This window comes from Pleurodeles waltl, chromosome 8, assembly GCF_031143425.1.
Source record: "Pleurodeles waltl isolate 20211129_DDA chromosome 8, aPleWal1.hap1.20221129, whole genome shotgun sequence".
NCBI classification, from domain to species: domain Eukaryota; kingdom Metazoa; phylum Chordata; class Amphibia; order Caudata; family Salamandridae; genus Pleurodeles; species Pleurodeles waltl.
The window spans coordinates 246,106,024-246,122,230 of NC_090447.1; the positions used below are offsets into that span (position 1 = coordinate 246,106,024).

At 44.5% G+C, this 16,207-nt stretch overlaps 1 protein-coding gene across 1 annotated transcript in view; it reads left to right on the top strand.

The window, feature by feature from the left end:
• Positions 1-16,207, top strand: part of TMPRSS15 (transmembrane serine protease 15) — a 1,384,111-nt gene that overhangs the window by 70,720 nt on the left and 1,297,184 nt on the right. The window contains exons 2-3 of the mRNA XM_069204099.1: positions 5,472-5,611; positions 16,129-16,196. Of these exons, the coding sequence (XP_069060200.1) occupies positions 5,472-5,611; positions 16,129-16,196 (208 nt within the window). The remainder of the gene's footprint in view (positions 1-5,471; positions 5,612-16,128; positions 16,197-16,207) is intronic.

Genomic DNA, 16,207 nt, shown 5'->3' on the forward strand with positions numbered 1-16,207 from the left:
CAACTCCGCGAACTCCACCCAGGCCTACCTGGGAGTGAATCTGATGCATAACTTTAGTTGGAGGCACACATAAACAAGAGTGCATCAAAATTGCAGCAGGAGTACGGGACACTGTCGAAATGGCAAAGAGAATGAAATCGTCGACCATCTCCCAAGCTGTTGAAATCTATAATGCCACGGCAAAATGTTTGACCTTCTATGGTGCAGAACATGAGGGCCCCATAAATAGCAAAGAATTAACTGCAGTGGAAAACAAGTTTCTTAGGTCTTTAATTAATCTTCCAGAAAGCACTCCTCGTCTTCCACTGTTCTTGAAATTGGGATTGTACTAGTGGTGGGAGATAATCTCCTCTCCGCTAGCAGAGTTCACAGAGTTTTGCGACTGAACTCTCTACTTGAAGTGAGGAGTTTTGTAAAAACTCTGCCAGCCATTGCGTGGCAGAGAGTACCACACCCACCCCTAAAACCAGACAACTTTCACCTTGTCACTCATACATCCATTATATCACCCATACATTACACACAACACCCTGCCCCTTCCATGAAGGCACTGCTGTGCCCCTCTCTTGTCTGCAACTGCCCTCCCTGCCTGTCACACCGCAGCCCATCAGCCATGTGCTGCGTTCCAGGAGCAAACCTCACCTGCGATAACAAGCTCAGATCAGCACTTATGTTTTCAACAGGGATGTACATCTTTCCAAGGGACGTCTATTGGACTTTACTCTGCTGGGAGCTAGATGTTACCATACCAGTTTTTCCAATCAATCACTCAATATTTCTGTTTTTCTGGCCAGCGATTGACTGGCAGTGGTAAAGGCCAATAGATGTTTAATGGAGGTGGATCAGATGTGGCGGCTCGGAGGCTGCTTTCTGGCAGTAGGTATGTGAAGGTCTAGAAGAGCAGCATGGTGGAAGATGAAAGCGACCAGGAGTGGGAATGGATGGGCAAGAAGCTTGTTGCTCTGCAGGACTCTCCATGGATTAGCAGTCAAGAGTACATTTGTCTGTTTTGTGATGTGAGATGGGGTGGGCCGTTCCAGTCATTTGTACGGGGAGTGAGTGGCATGCAACGTGATTGGATGCCATGAAATATATATCACAGTTATCAAATTAGCAAAAATGCTGCAAACCCGGCAGGGACCTAATTAAAGTAGGGGTGGGTGTAACTCATGGAATCTCACCAAAGGTTTATGAAACTCTGCAAGTTCCATCCACCCCTAGATTGTACCCAATCTCTTTTACTGTGAAACCGAGACTGTTGATGTTTTGACGTTGGTCCACTGAATAATTTGAGCCCTATAAGTTACCACACAGAGAATTATTAAGCACTCCGGGTCATTTAGAAATCCCCTGGCTGGAATATGGAAACAACTATGGTGGGTGAAGATCAAGAGCGGTAAGATAGGCAGCTTGACCAATAGATTCTTAGAGCACAAATATATTCTAGCATAGGAAAATTCCTTTGACTATATTTCAGGCCTTCTTCGCAAGCAGCTGTATTTAAAATGTAGCTATGGATCTCCGTCTATCCTTAGTTTTTCTGCCTCTTGTGGAAACAACTTTAGCTTGAGCACCATATGCCCAACATGTAAGCGAGAGCTGGGAACCTTGCACCACTTCTTTTTCTTCTGCAATGCATACAAATCTTTGTGCAAGAACTGGATTAAACCAGTGTGTTGATTGTTGGGATTTAGACATTATGAGGTTGTCCTAGGAATTCTGAGCTATGACACTAGAGAAGTGATAGTTATTAGCGTAGCCAAATTCTTTCGTGCAGCATGGCTCACATGGGAAAGACATCTTGAGGGTACTTTTGGTAGCTCCATTAGTTGCATCCAATAGAACATTGAGCACCTTTGCACTTACTGTACCTGACTAGGGACTTGCCTCACATGCACAGTCCTCATAGACAGATTAGTAGAGACCACCTAAGACCCATCTGCTAAAAGCACTGCTATGTCTCATGTTGACCTGCTTATTTTGAGTTCTATCTTAATTTATTTTTATTTAGAAAATGTTTTATTCTATTTTATTTGGGAGTTGACATAACGTGTATCTTACTTTATCATTTAATGAATTATGTTCTATTATACCATAATGAAATATTATGTTTACCAATTTTTCACAGTATTATGAAGAGTCAATTACCACTCCTACATCCGCATAGTATTGTTTTTTTATGTAGGATTTGACTCTTTTTAAGATCTTATGTTTTTTGCTACTGTATGTTCTATGGATAATGAATCCATATTTAACAGATTTAACTAACTAATTAATCTTGGAATGAATTCCTATAATTTTCCAACTAATCAATGAAAAAGAGGAGGGGGCTAAAGTACAGGGTGCCCATGTGCTGAGGCACCACTCTGGCCTGGAGTGGATCACCACTAAGGACAGAGTAACAGGAACAGGCTTGGCTATGTCCTCTAGTGGAGAAGCAAGCAGTCACAAAGTCTACCTTGCAATCCAATAGGCCCTGTAGTTACTGGGAAGTACAAAAAATAGGCGTGGCCAAAAACAAACTGAGATTTATAAAAAATAAACTAACAGGACCATCAGAATTCTGCTTTTGTTATGAGTCTGGTCAAAGGAATAGGTCAACAAACTGCATGCCATCCTGGGTTGCCTAAAATTGTTCAAGACACAATACCCTTCACAGTTTTTCTAGGTGTGCTCCAATCCAGCCCACTCTACAAACCACATGGATCCCCTAAGCAGTAGAAAATAGGAAACTTTTCTTTCTTAACAACCAGTTCAACACTTTGTTGGTAAGTTGTTCAACGGTTTCAGATTGATCGTGCAGAAGTTTGAGGGCTCCGATAAGTACTGCCACTTAGGGATGGACAGCTAGGAGAAGGGTGATGGTGAAAGTCTCACAAGATCCATACCCACGATTGGTGCTCTTCCCAGTCCCAGTTGCTGACCATCATCTCTGTGGCCCCTACATATAACAGGTAGTTGAGACATGGACCTTAGAACCTCATTATGAGGTGCCTTCATCCGGGCACCCTTCGCAGCCTCCAAAACATGGGCCTGTAGAGGGGCTGAAGTACTGGGGTGCATCCACCAGCAAGCCTGGAAACATCAGGATTGCCTCCTAAATCCAAAATGCTGATCTACCTTAGAGCTAGGCAAAGGATTCCTGGAGACAGGGACAGTATGAGAAAGCAGGAAAACTCAAGGTGGCTTTCGATAGCTTTGAGCCAATTCACAATTGGAGATAGTTCCACTTCAAGAAAAGTTCAATCTTTTTTTGCAACAATCACCCACTAAAATTTTGTTAACAGTCTGGATGTAGTGTCTAAACCAAATCTTCCTTGACTTAACTTGATTCCTCAGAATGAGATGTTGTCACTCCCCTCTTTTTCCTTTTGACCACCGGTGACCAAGGGCTGGCCATAATGGTGGCTGTTAGCAGCATGTGTCAAGAATTATGAACATCACTGAAATGCGTAAGAAGATTTACCAAGGCACAGAGGCTGTTAATCAGACAAAAGGCAGGAGCTGCACCAGAACCAAGTCCCAAAGACACTCTCCTCTCAGTAAGGGCAAAATCATTGCTAATGACACTCACAGCCTTCCCTAACATTTAATCTGTAGATGTGCTTTTAGCAGGTGCAGCAGCTGCTGGTGAAGGTGCTGCAGCGGCCTTACAATTATTCAGTTAATACAGCACCCACAGAGCCAATAGAAGTACTACTAGTGTCATACTGGTCACAGGCTGGTTGCTACTTCTATGCCTGCTCACTCACAGGAGCTCACAGCAGCTTTCTATATTACCCAGTTCACAGGATGAAGCAAGATGATGTTACAGGACTCATATCATAACCAGCAATAAATGAGTCATGGCAACTGGTGACTGGGAACTCGACAGCCACAACGCCTCTCCCAACACCTTAAACCAGAAAATCGTTCTAACTACACTGGAGAAACAGTGGAGGCAAACAAGTAGAGGGAATAAGTAAAAAATAAATATAAGTAAGTGAGGCTGGGTATGGTTGGTGGAAAATGCAATATAAGCTTGCACACAAACATAAAGGAGTAGAAATATGCAAATATACAACTACACGTGGAAGCATGGGAGATGCAAGCACATAGGCAAAAAGGCAGGAAAGCATGCAAGTTTATGTCTAAAAAAAAACTAAGGATTAGCCTCTGCCAAACTCAGAGAAGAAGTCCAGCTGTCACAGAGAAAAGGGAGGTAGAGTGTGAGCTATGTGTGGGCTAAATGAGGGCTGTCTTAGCATCTAAGAATCGATGTTCATGACTTGGCTCCGACTCCTCTCGGTCCCGTGATGCTGTGCCCCGTGCCTCATTGGCAACCAGCTCTCCGCTTTGCTCTTGGCCCTGCTCGGACAGTCTTACACCACAGGCCCACCGAGATAGCCTCTAGCAGAGAGTCTGGTGCTCATGCTGCATGGGCAACTGTACAGACCACCTACGCGCACCATCACTCTCTGCAGCGTGGTGCAGTGCCTAACGTGCTGAATTACACAGTGCAAAAAATCTTCTAATTTTTTGTTTTTGTCAGTAAGTGTTTTGGTTGCACTTCACTAAGTTTATCTGTATAGATAATTTCTGCACTTTTGAAAAAATTGCAACCAAATATCTCAAATTAGTAATCCTGGAAGAACTCAATAATATGTTCAAAGAGTCTATGATAGAGATCCTGGGGCTCACCTCTGGGTTAAGTTATGCATTTACTTCTTTGTGTGAGATTAGTTCATTTTTTAACTGACGTTATGGGTTTAGTAAATTTCTGTAAAAAGATTTGAATTATATAACTATTTGCACTTCCAATGTAAGAGCTCTGCAGCTTATCGAACGATATCTATAATAATGGAATGCCAAACGGTCTTAATTCACATCAGAAGGAGAAACAGAGGAGACAAATACAATATAATAATTAGAACTGTATAATCCAAACATCACAGCTAATCATACATTAAATTCACACACCGTTTGCCATGGGCTGTTCAAAATGTGTATGTTGGTTTAGCCAAAGTGTCCTAACTGGGGCGTGGAGAGGGAGGGAATAAAACAAGGAGAACAATTTAAGAGTTAGATTTGTTGTGAGGACCTATTAACTAATATGGAGTTGTGAGGTCTAATATTGACAAGGTACAGCATAATAAGGAGCAAGATCATCACTACAACATTGCTTTCAAACCAACAGTTCAATCAGTAAAATGGCCATTTCATGGATGTTTGTCATCATCATCATATATGGTGAAATTAGGAAGGTATAACTTTCCTCATTTTTCTATTGGAGTATTTCTTTTCTATTTATATATTCGTGTATTATATCTCTTTATATATGTCTCTGCATTGCAAATGCATACACGTTTTGAAATAAATGAACTCTGAATTGATTTGAAAGCCATTGAAATTTTCTCTTTCATAGTTGCCATTAAGAGTGCAATTTCCTAATGAATATGCAATTCTGTTACTAATATCTCTTTCAATTTCAGATTATGTGAATACAACTTGCGGCACAAGCCATGCAAGCAGAGGTACATTCAAAATTCTGAGAGGAGCAACATTTACTCCCACCTTACAAAACAGATCCTCTCTGGACTTCAAGGTTCTTGCATTTGATGTTCAGCAACTGGTATGATTTCTAAATCTTATACAATTGTTGTACACACTCAAACACATCCCAGTAAATCTTGTTAGATTTTCCTAAAACAATAAATAGATGTCTTCACATGAAAGCCCCTGTTGGCATCCATTTATCTGTACAGGATTGTACAAACGTGAATTATTATTTTGTGTGGGAAGTCGACCCCCTACATGAATAATAACACCATCTCATAAGCTGATCTCCAAAAGTGACAAAACTAACCTCAGCTCAAGCTGTTAGTAGCTATGGCACAGAGCTGACAGGTTTACCAAAGAGTAAAAAGGCAAAGCACCAAACAATAAAAATCCCAAACTCAATTAAAGAATAAAGTGTATTTCAATAACCAAAATCACAACCAAATAACAACAATTCAATAAGGAGAGCCGGAGATATAAGTTTTTAAAAGTTAAAGTGAAAATAGTGCCAAAAAGAACTAAGTGCTAATGATAGTCTACGGCCGCAGTAGATCAGGAGCCAGGTACACATGGAGGACAACTGGGATGGATTATGAGGTAAAATGCACCAAGCAGGATAGCCCAGTCACTTGGTCTACAAAATCAAATAAAAAAATATTAATGTATTTAAGCTTTGCAGTGGTAAGCCCCCTTTCATTCAGCTCTTCATCTAAGACTCCCAGGCTTCAAGGGGACTATTAGGCCCATATTTATACTTTTTTAGCGCCGCATTTGCGTCATTTTGTGACGCAAAAGTGGCACAAACTTACAAAATACAATTATATTTTGTAAGTTTGCGCCACTTTTATGTAAAAAAATGACACAAATGCGGGGCTAAAATAATATAAATATGGGCCTTAGTGCTTCAGGGTGTGGTTCAGCAAAGGCCTTGTGCAGGGCCCAGTGCATGTCTTGCTCTGACTGAACTGGCCATCTATAAAAAAGTGATTCTTCAGCTTGTTGTTTCCCTCTAGTCACACAGGAGGTCAACTCACTGACCGTTAGGTGCCCACTTCTTTTTCATGGGTACATGTGGGATCAAAGGGAGAGTGTCAAAGAACAATTCATAGACAGGTTTAATCTTTATTACCAGATAAAAGGCTGTCAGGCTCCTTGCTATGACACGTTTTAGTTCCCTCAGCCACAAGTGCTCTTTTAAATGTTCTTTAATCAGAGAACAAGAAACTTAGTGTACCAAATGTGTCCCAAAGAGAGGACAGACCTATTTCATAAGCAAATCCTTGATGTAGGCAAGCCAGGTGATCTTCTCACACTTTGGAGAGTTTAATAGTGCCTTAATTGAACCAAAGACAATGCCAGTACATAATCGGTCTGCACATGGTGGTGTGATCAGTTGGCTAGAAACTCATATCTAAGAGCTGGGGATGATGGGGGCACTCTGAGGGAGATTAAGAACACTCCTCACAAACCTATTTTCAATTTTGCAATGATCATCAGACCCCAGAGTTCTGCACCATACATGGCTGAGCTTTCCATTTTAAGATTGTGGATCTCCACCGCCGGTGCAAAATAGCATACATGGGTCTTCTTACACAATTTAGACACAGCCACAGATTCATGTTGGAATTTCAATGTACTCTTTCTAATGGGCATGGCTCATTCTGTGACTTAAACAAACCCCCAAGTACACAAAGTCCTGCATTTGCTTGAATGGAACACCCTACACCACGATCTTAGCCCTGGCTGAATTAGAAGAACTGAACATCATCAATTTGGTTTTGTTGGTGTTAAGCTCACGACCCCGGGCACTGCAAAACCTTAAAGAAAATGATCGACTATTGCATGCAGATCACACAACGTTTTAGATATCAGTAGCATGTTGTTGGACTTTTTCCCTTATGCGGGGTCATCACCAATCTTTTTGCCTCCTGCCTCCTATTTTTTCTGAACTGTTTTTGTTGGCTTTAGAACTCTGAGCACTTTACTACTGCTAACCAGTGCTAAAGTGCATATGCTCTCTGTGTAAATTGTATTATTGATTGGATCATCCATGATTGGCATATTTGATTTACTAGAAAGTCCCTAGTAAAGTGCACTATAGCTGCCCAGGGCCTGTAAATCAAATCTGACTAGTGGGCCTGCAGCACTGGTTGTGCCACCCACATAAGAAGCCACTGCAGTGTCTGTGAATGCTGTTTTAAACTGCCAATTTAACTTGGCAAGTGTACCCACTTGCCAGGCTCAAACCTTCCCTTCTCTTACATGTAAGACACCCCTAAGGTAGGCCCTAGGTAGCCACATGGGCAGGGTGTAGTGTTTGTTTTAGGTAGGACATGTACTAATGTGTTTTATATGTCCTAACAGTGAAATACTGCGATATTCGGTTTTCACTGTTGCAAAGCCTATCCCTCCCATAGGTTAACATGGGGGCTGCCTTTAAATATGATTAAAACGTGGATTCCCTTTGAGAGTAGATAGACATGTGGAGTTTGGGGTCTCTGAGCTCACAATTTAAAAATACATATTTTAATAAAGTTGTTTTTGAGATTATGTTTTTGAAAATGTCACTTTAAGAAAGTGAGCATTTTCCTCCTTAAGCCATTCTTTGACTCTGCCTGTTTGTGGATCCCTGTCTGAGTTAGTTAGACAATTGGGCTGTTTGCACCTCTCTCTAGACAGTGACGCAACGGGAGCTGGGGTGAAGCCTGCATATCCTGATGAGCCATCTGTGCTAGGAGGGAGAGAAGGAGTGGTCACTTACACCTGAAAGGGCTGTGACTGCCCTCACACAATTCAGTCTCCAACCCCCTGGTGTGTGTCTGGGGCCTGGCCTGGGAAAGGCAGGATTTCACAAACAAGAGAGACTTTCCTTTGAAGTAGGCCTACTTCAAAGGCCAAAATGGGTATAAGAAAAGCATCCAAAACCACAGACTTTAGAACACTTCTGGACATCAAAAGGAACCTCTGCCTGGAGAAGAGCTGATGAACTGAGGAGAAGTGCTGCCCTGCCTGAGACTGTGCTTTGTGGAGCTATCCTGCAGTTGCTGCTTCTGCCTGTGCAAGAGGAGAAAGACTGGATTTTGTGTGCCTTCCTGCTCGTGAAGAAATCGCCAAGGGTTTGTCCTGAGCTTGTCCTGAGCTTGCCTCCTGTTGTTGAAGTCTCAGGGCCATCAAAGAGTTCCCATGCCAGCACCTGGACTCTCTGCTGAGACTCCTGCCCCGTCAAGTGGTGCACTATCCAGTTCCTGGGGCCTTGGAAGGTGAAGCTGGCAGACCAAGACTGAAAATCCAAGCGTGCGGGGAAAATATCAACTCACCTTCTGAGACGTGGCAAAAAAATTACTCATTGCCAGATTCGTGGCAGAAATCGACGCTCCACTGGCATCACGGCTGGAAAATCAATGCATGTAGCTGGAAGAACGATGCGCAACACCACCTGCTGATGGAGGCTGTTAACGTCACAACCCACATTTGCGTGGTTTTGTTGATACTGTGCGGCAGGATTTTCAAAGCAAACCTTGCCGGGTATGGAAAAATTATGCAACGCCTGCCCGGACCCGAGTCCTGCCCAGATTGATGCATCGCTCCCCTGTGAGGTGGAAAAACAACACATGCCGACCTGACCGGAGAAAGAGAAACGATGCACGGTCTTGCATGCGGGTGAGAAATTGACGCACCGCTTACGTTTTTCAACACACACTCACCCGTGCATGTTATTTTGAAGCTACCCAGGTTACTTTGCATTGCGGCCCCGCCTCCCTCGCGCCCCCATTGGCCACTCCCAGATGCTCCTCCCTCCCACCTCCCCTTCTTAATGGCGGCCGCTGCGCAGCATGAAGAGTGGCCCTTGACCTGCCTTAAGGCCAGGCACGACTCTTCGTGTTGAGCGGATCCCCCATTCTGCCCTCGTGTCCCTGATCCCGTTCTTGCTGCCCTCGCTCCCGCTGGAAGACTGAGGCCCTCCTAGTGATAGGAGTAACTAGTGTCCTCTTCACTTGTTCTGTATTTAATTTCTTGCATTTCGAATTTCGTTCTCTGCCTTGATTTCAATTGTATTTGTGCCCTTTTTGTGCCCCATTTAGTTTTTGCCACACTGTTTCCCCATCCCTGCCGCTGCTTCCCCTGTGGCCCCGCCCCCATTGGCCACCCCCGCACGCCTCCCAGATGCTCCTCCCTCCCACCTCCCCTTCTTAATGGCTGCTGTGCCGCTGGCGCGCCTGAGGTGCACCAGAGGCAAGCCCGTCTGCACCAGTCCACGCCTGCACTGTGCCCAGGGCCGGTCCCCCTGGCCCTCACTGCCCCAAACCCCAGAGGCAAATGTTACTCCTCCACCAAACTCCACGCTCTCAATACAGGATAACATCTCCCCTCCTGCACTCAGGCCAACCCCAAGCACACACACGGACCTTTCCCATGTCACACATGCCGCTTCTACTGCACTCCCACAAACACCAAGAACACCAACATGCACCACAACCACAACAGCCCCTGTAACCACCTTAACTGCATTCTCCTAAACACCCGCTCCGTCCACAAGCACGCCATTGTGCTCTGGGACTTGGGGCCATATGTACAAACACATTTTCCCATAGACACAGAATGGGTAAAACCCTTTGCTACATCTGGCCCTTGATCACAACACACTCCCCTGACATCGCCTTCCTCACGGAAACTTAGATGAACCCCTCATCAGAACCCAACATAGCCATAGCCGTCCCAGAAGGCTACGAAATCACTCGCAGAGACCACATAAACAAACCAGGAGGCGGCATTGCCATCATACACAAGAGCACCATCAAGATCACCACCAACACCCTCGACACCCTAGACAACACAGAACACCTACACTTCTTAATTCAGATAAACGCCAACACCACCCTCAGAGGAACCCTCCTTTACAGACCATCAGGCCCCCACCACCCCTTCTGTGACACCATCACTGATACCATCAGCTCCCACGCCCTCACCTCCACAGACTATGTTCTCCTTGGTGACTTCAACTTTCACTTGGAAAGCACCCACGACCACAACTCCACATCCCTGCTAGACAACCTCACAAAACTAGGACTTAAACAACTAGTCAACTCACCCACTCACTCAGCAGGACATAATCTGAACGCAATCTTCACCTCCAGCAACCACATCTCAGTCACACGCACCACGGAACTCCACTGGACCGACCACCACTGTGTCCACTTCTCCTTCACGAAACCCCCCCACCCACTAACGGCAACACACCACCCCCTACAGATTGTGGGACAAGATCCCCATAGAGCACCTGAATGGCAAGTTCACACAAAATCCACCCCCCTTCACCAACGACCCCAACATTGGACCCACAACCTCACGCACTGGCTAACAACCTGTGCAGACTCCCTTGCCCCACTGAAAAGTAACAACAACACCCGCAACATCAAGAACGCCCCCTGGTTCACCACTGAACTTCAAGCCTCCAAGCGTGAATGCCACAAAACTGAGAAAGCATGGCACCAAGAGCCCTCCATGAACAACTTCTCCACCCTCAAAACTACCATACGCAAACACCACCAACTCATCTGGACCATCAAAATGGCTTACTACAAAGAACACATGGATAGTAACTCACATAACAGCTAGGATCTCAATACCATCATCAAAAAGCTCACCAAACCGAAATCCTGCACCATCGACCCCCTTCACACATAAAAACTTTGCAACTCCCTCTCCAACTCCTTCCACCGCAAAATCTTACACATACACAACAGTTTCACACCATACGCCCCCACCATCACCACCACCGACACCACCAACATGACCAACAACACAATGCCCCCCGATCCCACCCAACTTCTCACCTGGACCCCAACCAACGATGAAGAAACCAAAAAAAACATTAACTCCATCCACTCAGGCTCCCCCCACAGACCCCTGCCCCCACCACATCTTCAACAAGGCCAGCCCAATCATTGCTCCCCAGCTCCGTGCCATATTCAACAGCTCCTTCGATGCCGCAACCTTCCCAGAAACCTGGAAGCACGCCGAAGTCACCACACTCCTCAAAAATCCCAAAGCAGACCCGGAAGACCTCACCAACTACCGCCTCATTTCTCTTCTCCCCTTCCCCGCCAAGGTCACTGAGAAGATAGTGAACGCCCAACTGTCTCAATTCCTAGAGGAAAACAATGCACTCGACGCCTCCCAGTCTGGATTTCACAAGAACCACAGTACTGAGACTGCCCTCATTGCCTGCACTGACGACATCAGAACCAGAGTCGACAAGGGCGAGACCGTCGCACTCCTCCCCATGGACCTCTCCGCAGCCTTCGACACTGTTTGCCACCAAATCCTCCACGCACACCTTTCCGACACAGGAATCCGGCACAAGGTCCTAGACTGGCTCACCTATTTCCTCGCCAAAAGAACCCAGAAAGTCTGCCTCCCATCCTTCCAGTCCCCAGCAACCAAGGTCATCTGCGGGGTCCCCCAAAGGACCTCCCCCAACCCTACCCTCTTCAACATTTACATGGTCCCACTCACCAACATCCTCCACCTCCACGGAATCACCATAATCTCATACGCAGATGACATTAAGCTTGTCATCTCCTTCACCAGCAACCCTTCCACCGCCAAAACAAACCTCCACGCCGGACTCCTCGACACCGCCAAATGGATGACAGCAAGCCACCTCAAACTTAACTCCAACAAAACAGAAATCATCATCTTCGGCCCCAACAAGACAGTATGGAACGACTCCTGGTGGCCCTCGGACCACCCCCAGCACCCTCCACCCACGCACGCAACCTCGACTTCATCCTAGACTCATCTCACTCCCTGGCCCAGCAAATCAGCACTTTATCATCCTCCTGTTTTCAACACCCTGTGCATGCTACGGAAGACCTTCAAATGGATTGCCATAGGAACCAGAAAAACCATCACCCAGGCACTCATCAGCAGCAGATTAGACTATGGAAATTACCTCTAAGCTGGTGCCACAGCCAAGCTTCAGCAGAAACTCCAGTGCATCCAGAACGCAGCCGCACGTCACATCCTCACCCTCCCATCCCCGCTCACCTCAGATCCCTTCACTGGGTGCCCATCAGCAAAAGGATTGTCTTCAAAGTCCTCATCCATGCTCACAAATCCCTGGATCAGCCTACCTCAACGAACGAGTGAACCTCCACACACCCACTCGACTCCTCTGCTGACCTCGCCCTCGCCACAGTCCCATGCATCCATCATACCACCTCGGAGGCAGATCCTTCTCCTACCTCGCCTCCAAGACATGGAACTCCCTCCCCACCAACCTACCACAGGATTCTCCTTTACCCTGACTAGAGTGATGGTCCTTGTTTGGACAGGGGGTAATCTCACTGCCAACCAAAGACCCCCATTTCTAACACATGTCGTCTGCAAAGAGCAGCACTGCGATTTTGTGGGGGCCCAATTTGGGTGCATCATTGTCAGGGAAGTCAAGTGATTGAACTAGGTCATTTATGTAGAGCATGAGCAATGTAGGGGCCAGCTTACAACCCTGGCGAACACCAGATTCAATGTTAAAAGTCAGTAAGTTTACCATTGTTATCATATCTAACCCTGGCCATATTATGCACATGGAGTCTAGTTATGACAGACAAAAGGTTGTCAGGGACACAATTTCCTTCAGAACTTCTCACAACTTGCTTCTGGGCATGGAATCAAAAGCTGATCTTAAGTCGGCCAGCACCACTTACAAGTGGCCTTTGTCTAGCGTAATGGTTTTCCAATAAAGGCAACAAAAACAGAATATTTAATCCACAGTGCTGACTCTGTTGGTAAAACCTACCTGGAACTCAGAAAGAATAGGATTGTCCTTAACCCAATCTTTTAGCTGCCCCAGAATAAGGTGAGAAAAGAGTTTCTGTGATGTGTTGATAAGGCTAATGGGCCTATAATTCCCAGGTTCATCTTTGCTGCCTTTTTTATAAATGGGTATTATCTCAGCAATTTGCCAAGACCCTGGGATAGGGCCACCTTCCAACAGAGAGCAGCCCAAATCAGGGGTTCTGCCCTAAATTAGTCCCCAGGAATAGAATCAGGGCCCGGTGCTTTATGTGCAGGAAGGGTCATAATTGTCTCCACAATATCCTTTTCCTCAAAGGGGTGCTTCCTCCTTTAGAACAAAGAATAACATATTCCATTTCTCTATTCCAACAGATGGATTTGGCTGCATAGATATTGTAGAAGTGGTCCTCTCAGATCTGGGGTTGAAGGTTGTAATCAACACTGGTAACACCGTTGCCATTACCATGGGCCACTATCCCCCTAAATAACATATTATTCCCTGTCTGAACGACTGCAACCAGATCCATCTAAAAATCAAGCTCCCAATCCAGTTTAGCCTGGGAGAGTGCAACTTTGTAATCCCTCCTAGCTCTAAGAATGTCTTATTTCCAGCTTTCAAGCTCGGAATGAGGGTAAGTCTAGATTTCCCACTGTGACTAACAAACCATGCACAAGTGTGTACCCTAAGAGCCCTGCAATCAACCTTGCAGAACAGGCCTTCAAGGGACCTAAACAACTTTTCATGACATTTGGTAACGGACACAAGGTCAGAAGTTTTCGAACCACTGGTGCCTAATGCTTCCATAGTATCATCCACCTGGCAATAAATCTGGAATAGCCTAATTGGGTCCTGGCAAACTGCCTCCCATTTTAAAACCCACAGGTTCTTCATGAATGATGGCTCGCCCCCAGGTTTAGAGCAGCCACATTGGTGGATGCCAGGCCCAAGCCCATTAAGGATCAGATGGAGAGCATGGTGATCACTATCATAGCGCTCTTTGGCCACCATGTCTATAAGGGAGGGCCACAGCAGCAATGCCAGAAAAATGTTATTAATGAAACTGTCTTGCAACATACTCTTGAATGTGTGGGCACCACTACGGCGGTCCAAGATGGATCTGCCATTACAGGCCCTAAGGGCATTGTGAAGGGATAAACTCATCAGCTTGTAGGCCACAAGGGAGCACCTCTTTATTGGGTCCAAATCTAGGTGAGAGACATCATAATAATAATAATAATAATAATAATAATAATAATGATAATGATAATGATATAATGATGACGATGATGATGATAGATAGATAGATAGATAGATAGATAGATAGATAGATAGATAGATAGATAGATAGATATTATGTTTCTAAAAATCTAAGAGGCGACTGGGGTCAATGTTAAGTGTCACACATTACCCATATAATGTTCCAAAAGTAAAGCAAGAAAAAGGAAAAAAACAATCTGAATTTTAAAAAAATGCACTCCAGTTTAAGAATGACCTTTACGCTTTGGAACTCAACCCAAAAAAGCAAACAGGGCTCCCTGAAATGTGCGCCCCCCTGCCCCATGAAAACAGTTAAAGTAACAAAGAGTAATCAGGCCTCAGCTGCAAAGCTGTCCTTGAATAGGCCAAGGAGATCTTCTGCCTCCAGTGCTATGAAAGAACTGCACTGGCTTTCAATAAAACAGAGGACAGCCTTTAAATCTCTATGCATAATTTTCAAAGCACTTCAGAGAAAAGATCCCCTTCCTCCACAAAGAAGACTAAAATGATATGTCCCTTGAATATGTCTTCGTTAAGCAACTGCAAGCCTCATCTACATTGCAAAATTCCATAAAAAAGAAAGGTTGGTCGAGCGTTTATGTTCAGAGCTGCTCAGCTTGGGAATAGGATATCTGTCGACTTGAGATGTCGAACAGATCTACTACACTTCGGGAACACATGGCTCTTCTTCCTGTAAAGCTAGGATCACATTTACCCGCACCTGATAGCAGCATACACTTTGCCATTATATCGGCCCCTGCACCAGGATACCTGTAAAGTGATAATGCATTTTATGAGTGTTTTAAATAAATAAATGAAATAGATTAATACATAGGATTTCAATATTCCATGGTGTGACTATGTTGCTCTCTGCGTAGGTTGGTTCTTCTGCTTTTGTAATCTGGTTGGTTTTTGCTGGGGATTGGAGGGTTTGACATAAAGAGAGGAGATGGTCTGGATACTGTGAACTGTATGTACAGAGCAACATGGTATTTGTTTTTCAAATGCTGAAAAGTTAGTTTTTTTCTTTAACGTAGTGTGTAGATTTTTTAAACCAGATGGAGGGTTTGTCTCATGCTGGGATGAATAGTCAAGTCATTTTCCTCTTTCCTGGGAGCATAAAACATATTTTTCAGCACAATTTTTAGAATCCTGGTATAAAGTACTTCTCATTTAATAATATTTTATTACATATTGATCGTGATCTGTGTAGCATGCTTTGTTATTTTATGTTGTAAATTCATATATTAATTTTATTTTAAATATCATTCTGGGTTATAACTCAATTTAGTATAACGTGATAGTATTGATAGGTGTCCCTAAAATAAGTTGAATGGTTGATTTCAGAGAACACACAATTCTTTGAAAACCATCTAATAGTCTGGACAATTTCACCTTTCAACGCTCAATTATTATTTATACAACCGTAATGAACCATAACTTTCTAAACTTTATACAGTTAATGTTGTACATTCAGTGCCTCTGCCTATGCACACTGATCGTAACGTATTCAAATATTTGCAACTTTTCAGATATATGAAATATTTCAAGAAACCAACCTTATTAATGAATTCAAAAACTCGGCCGTCTTAGAGTTCAGGTAAGTGCATG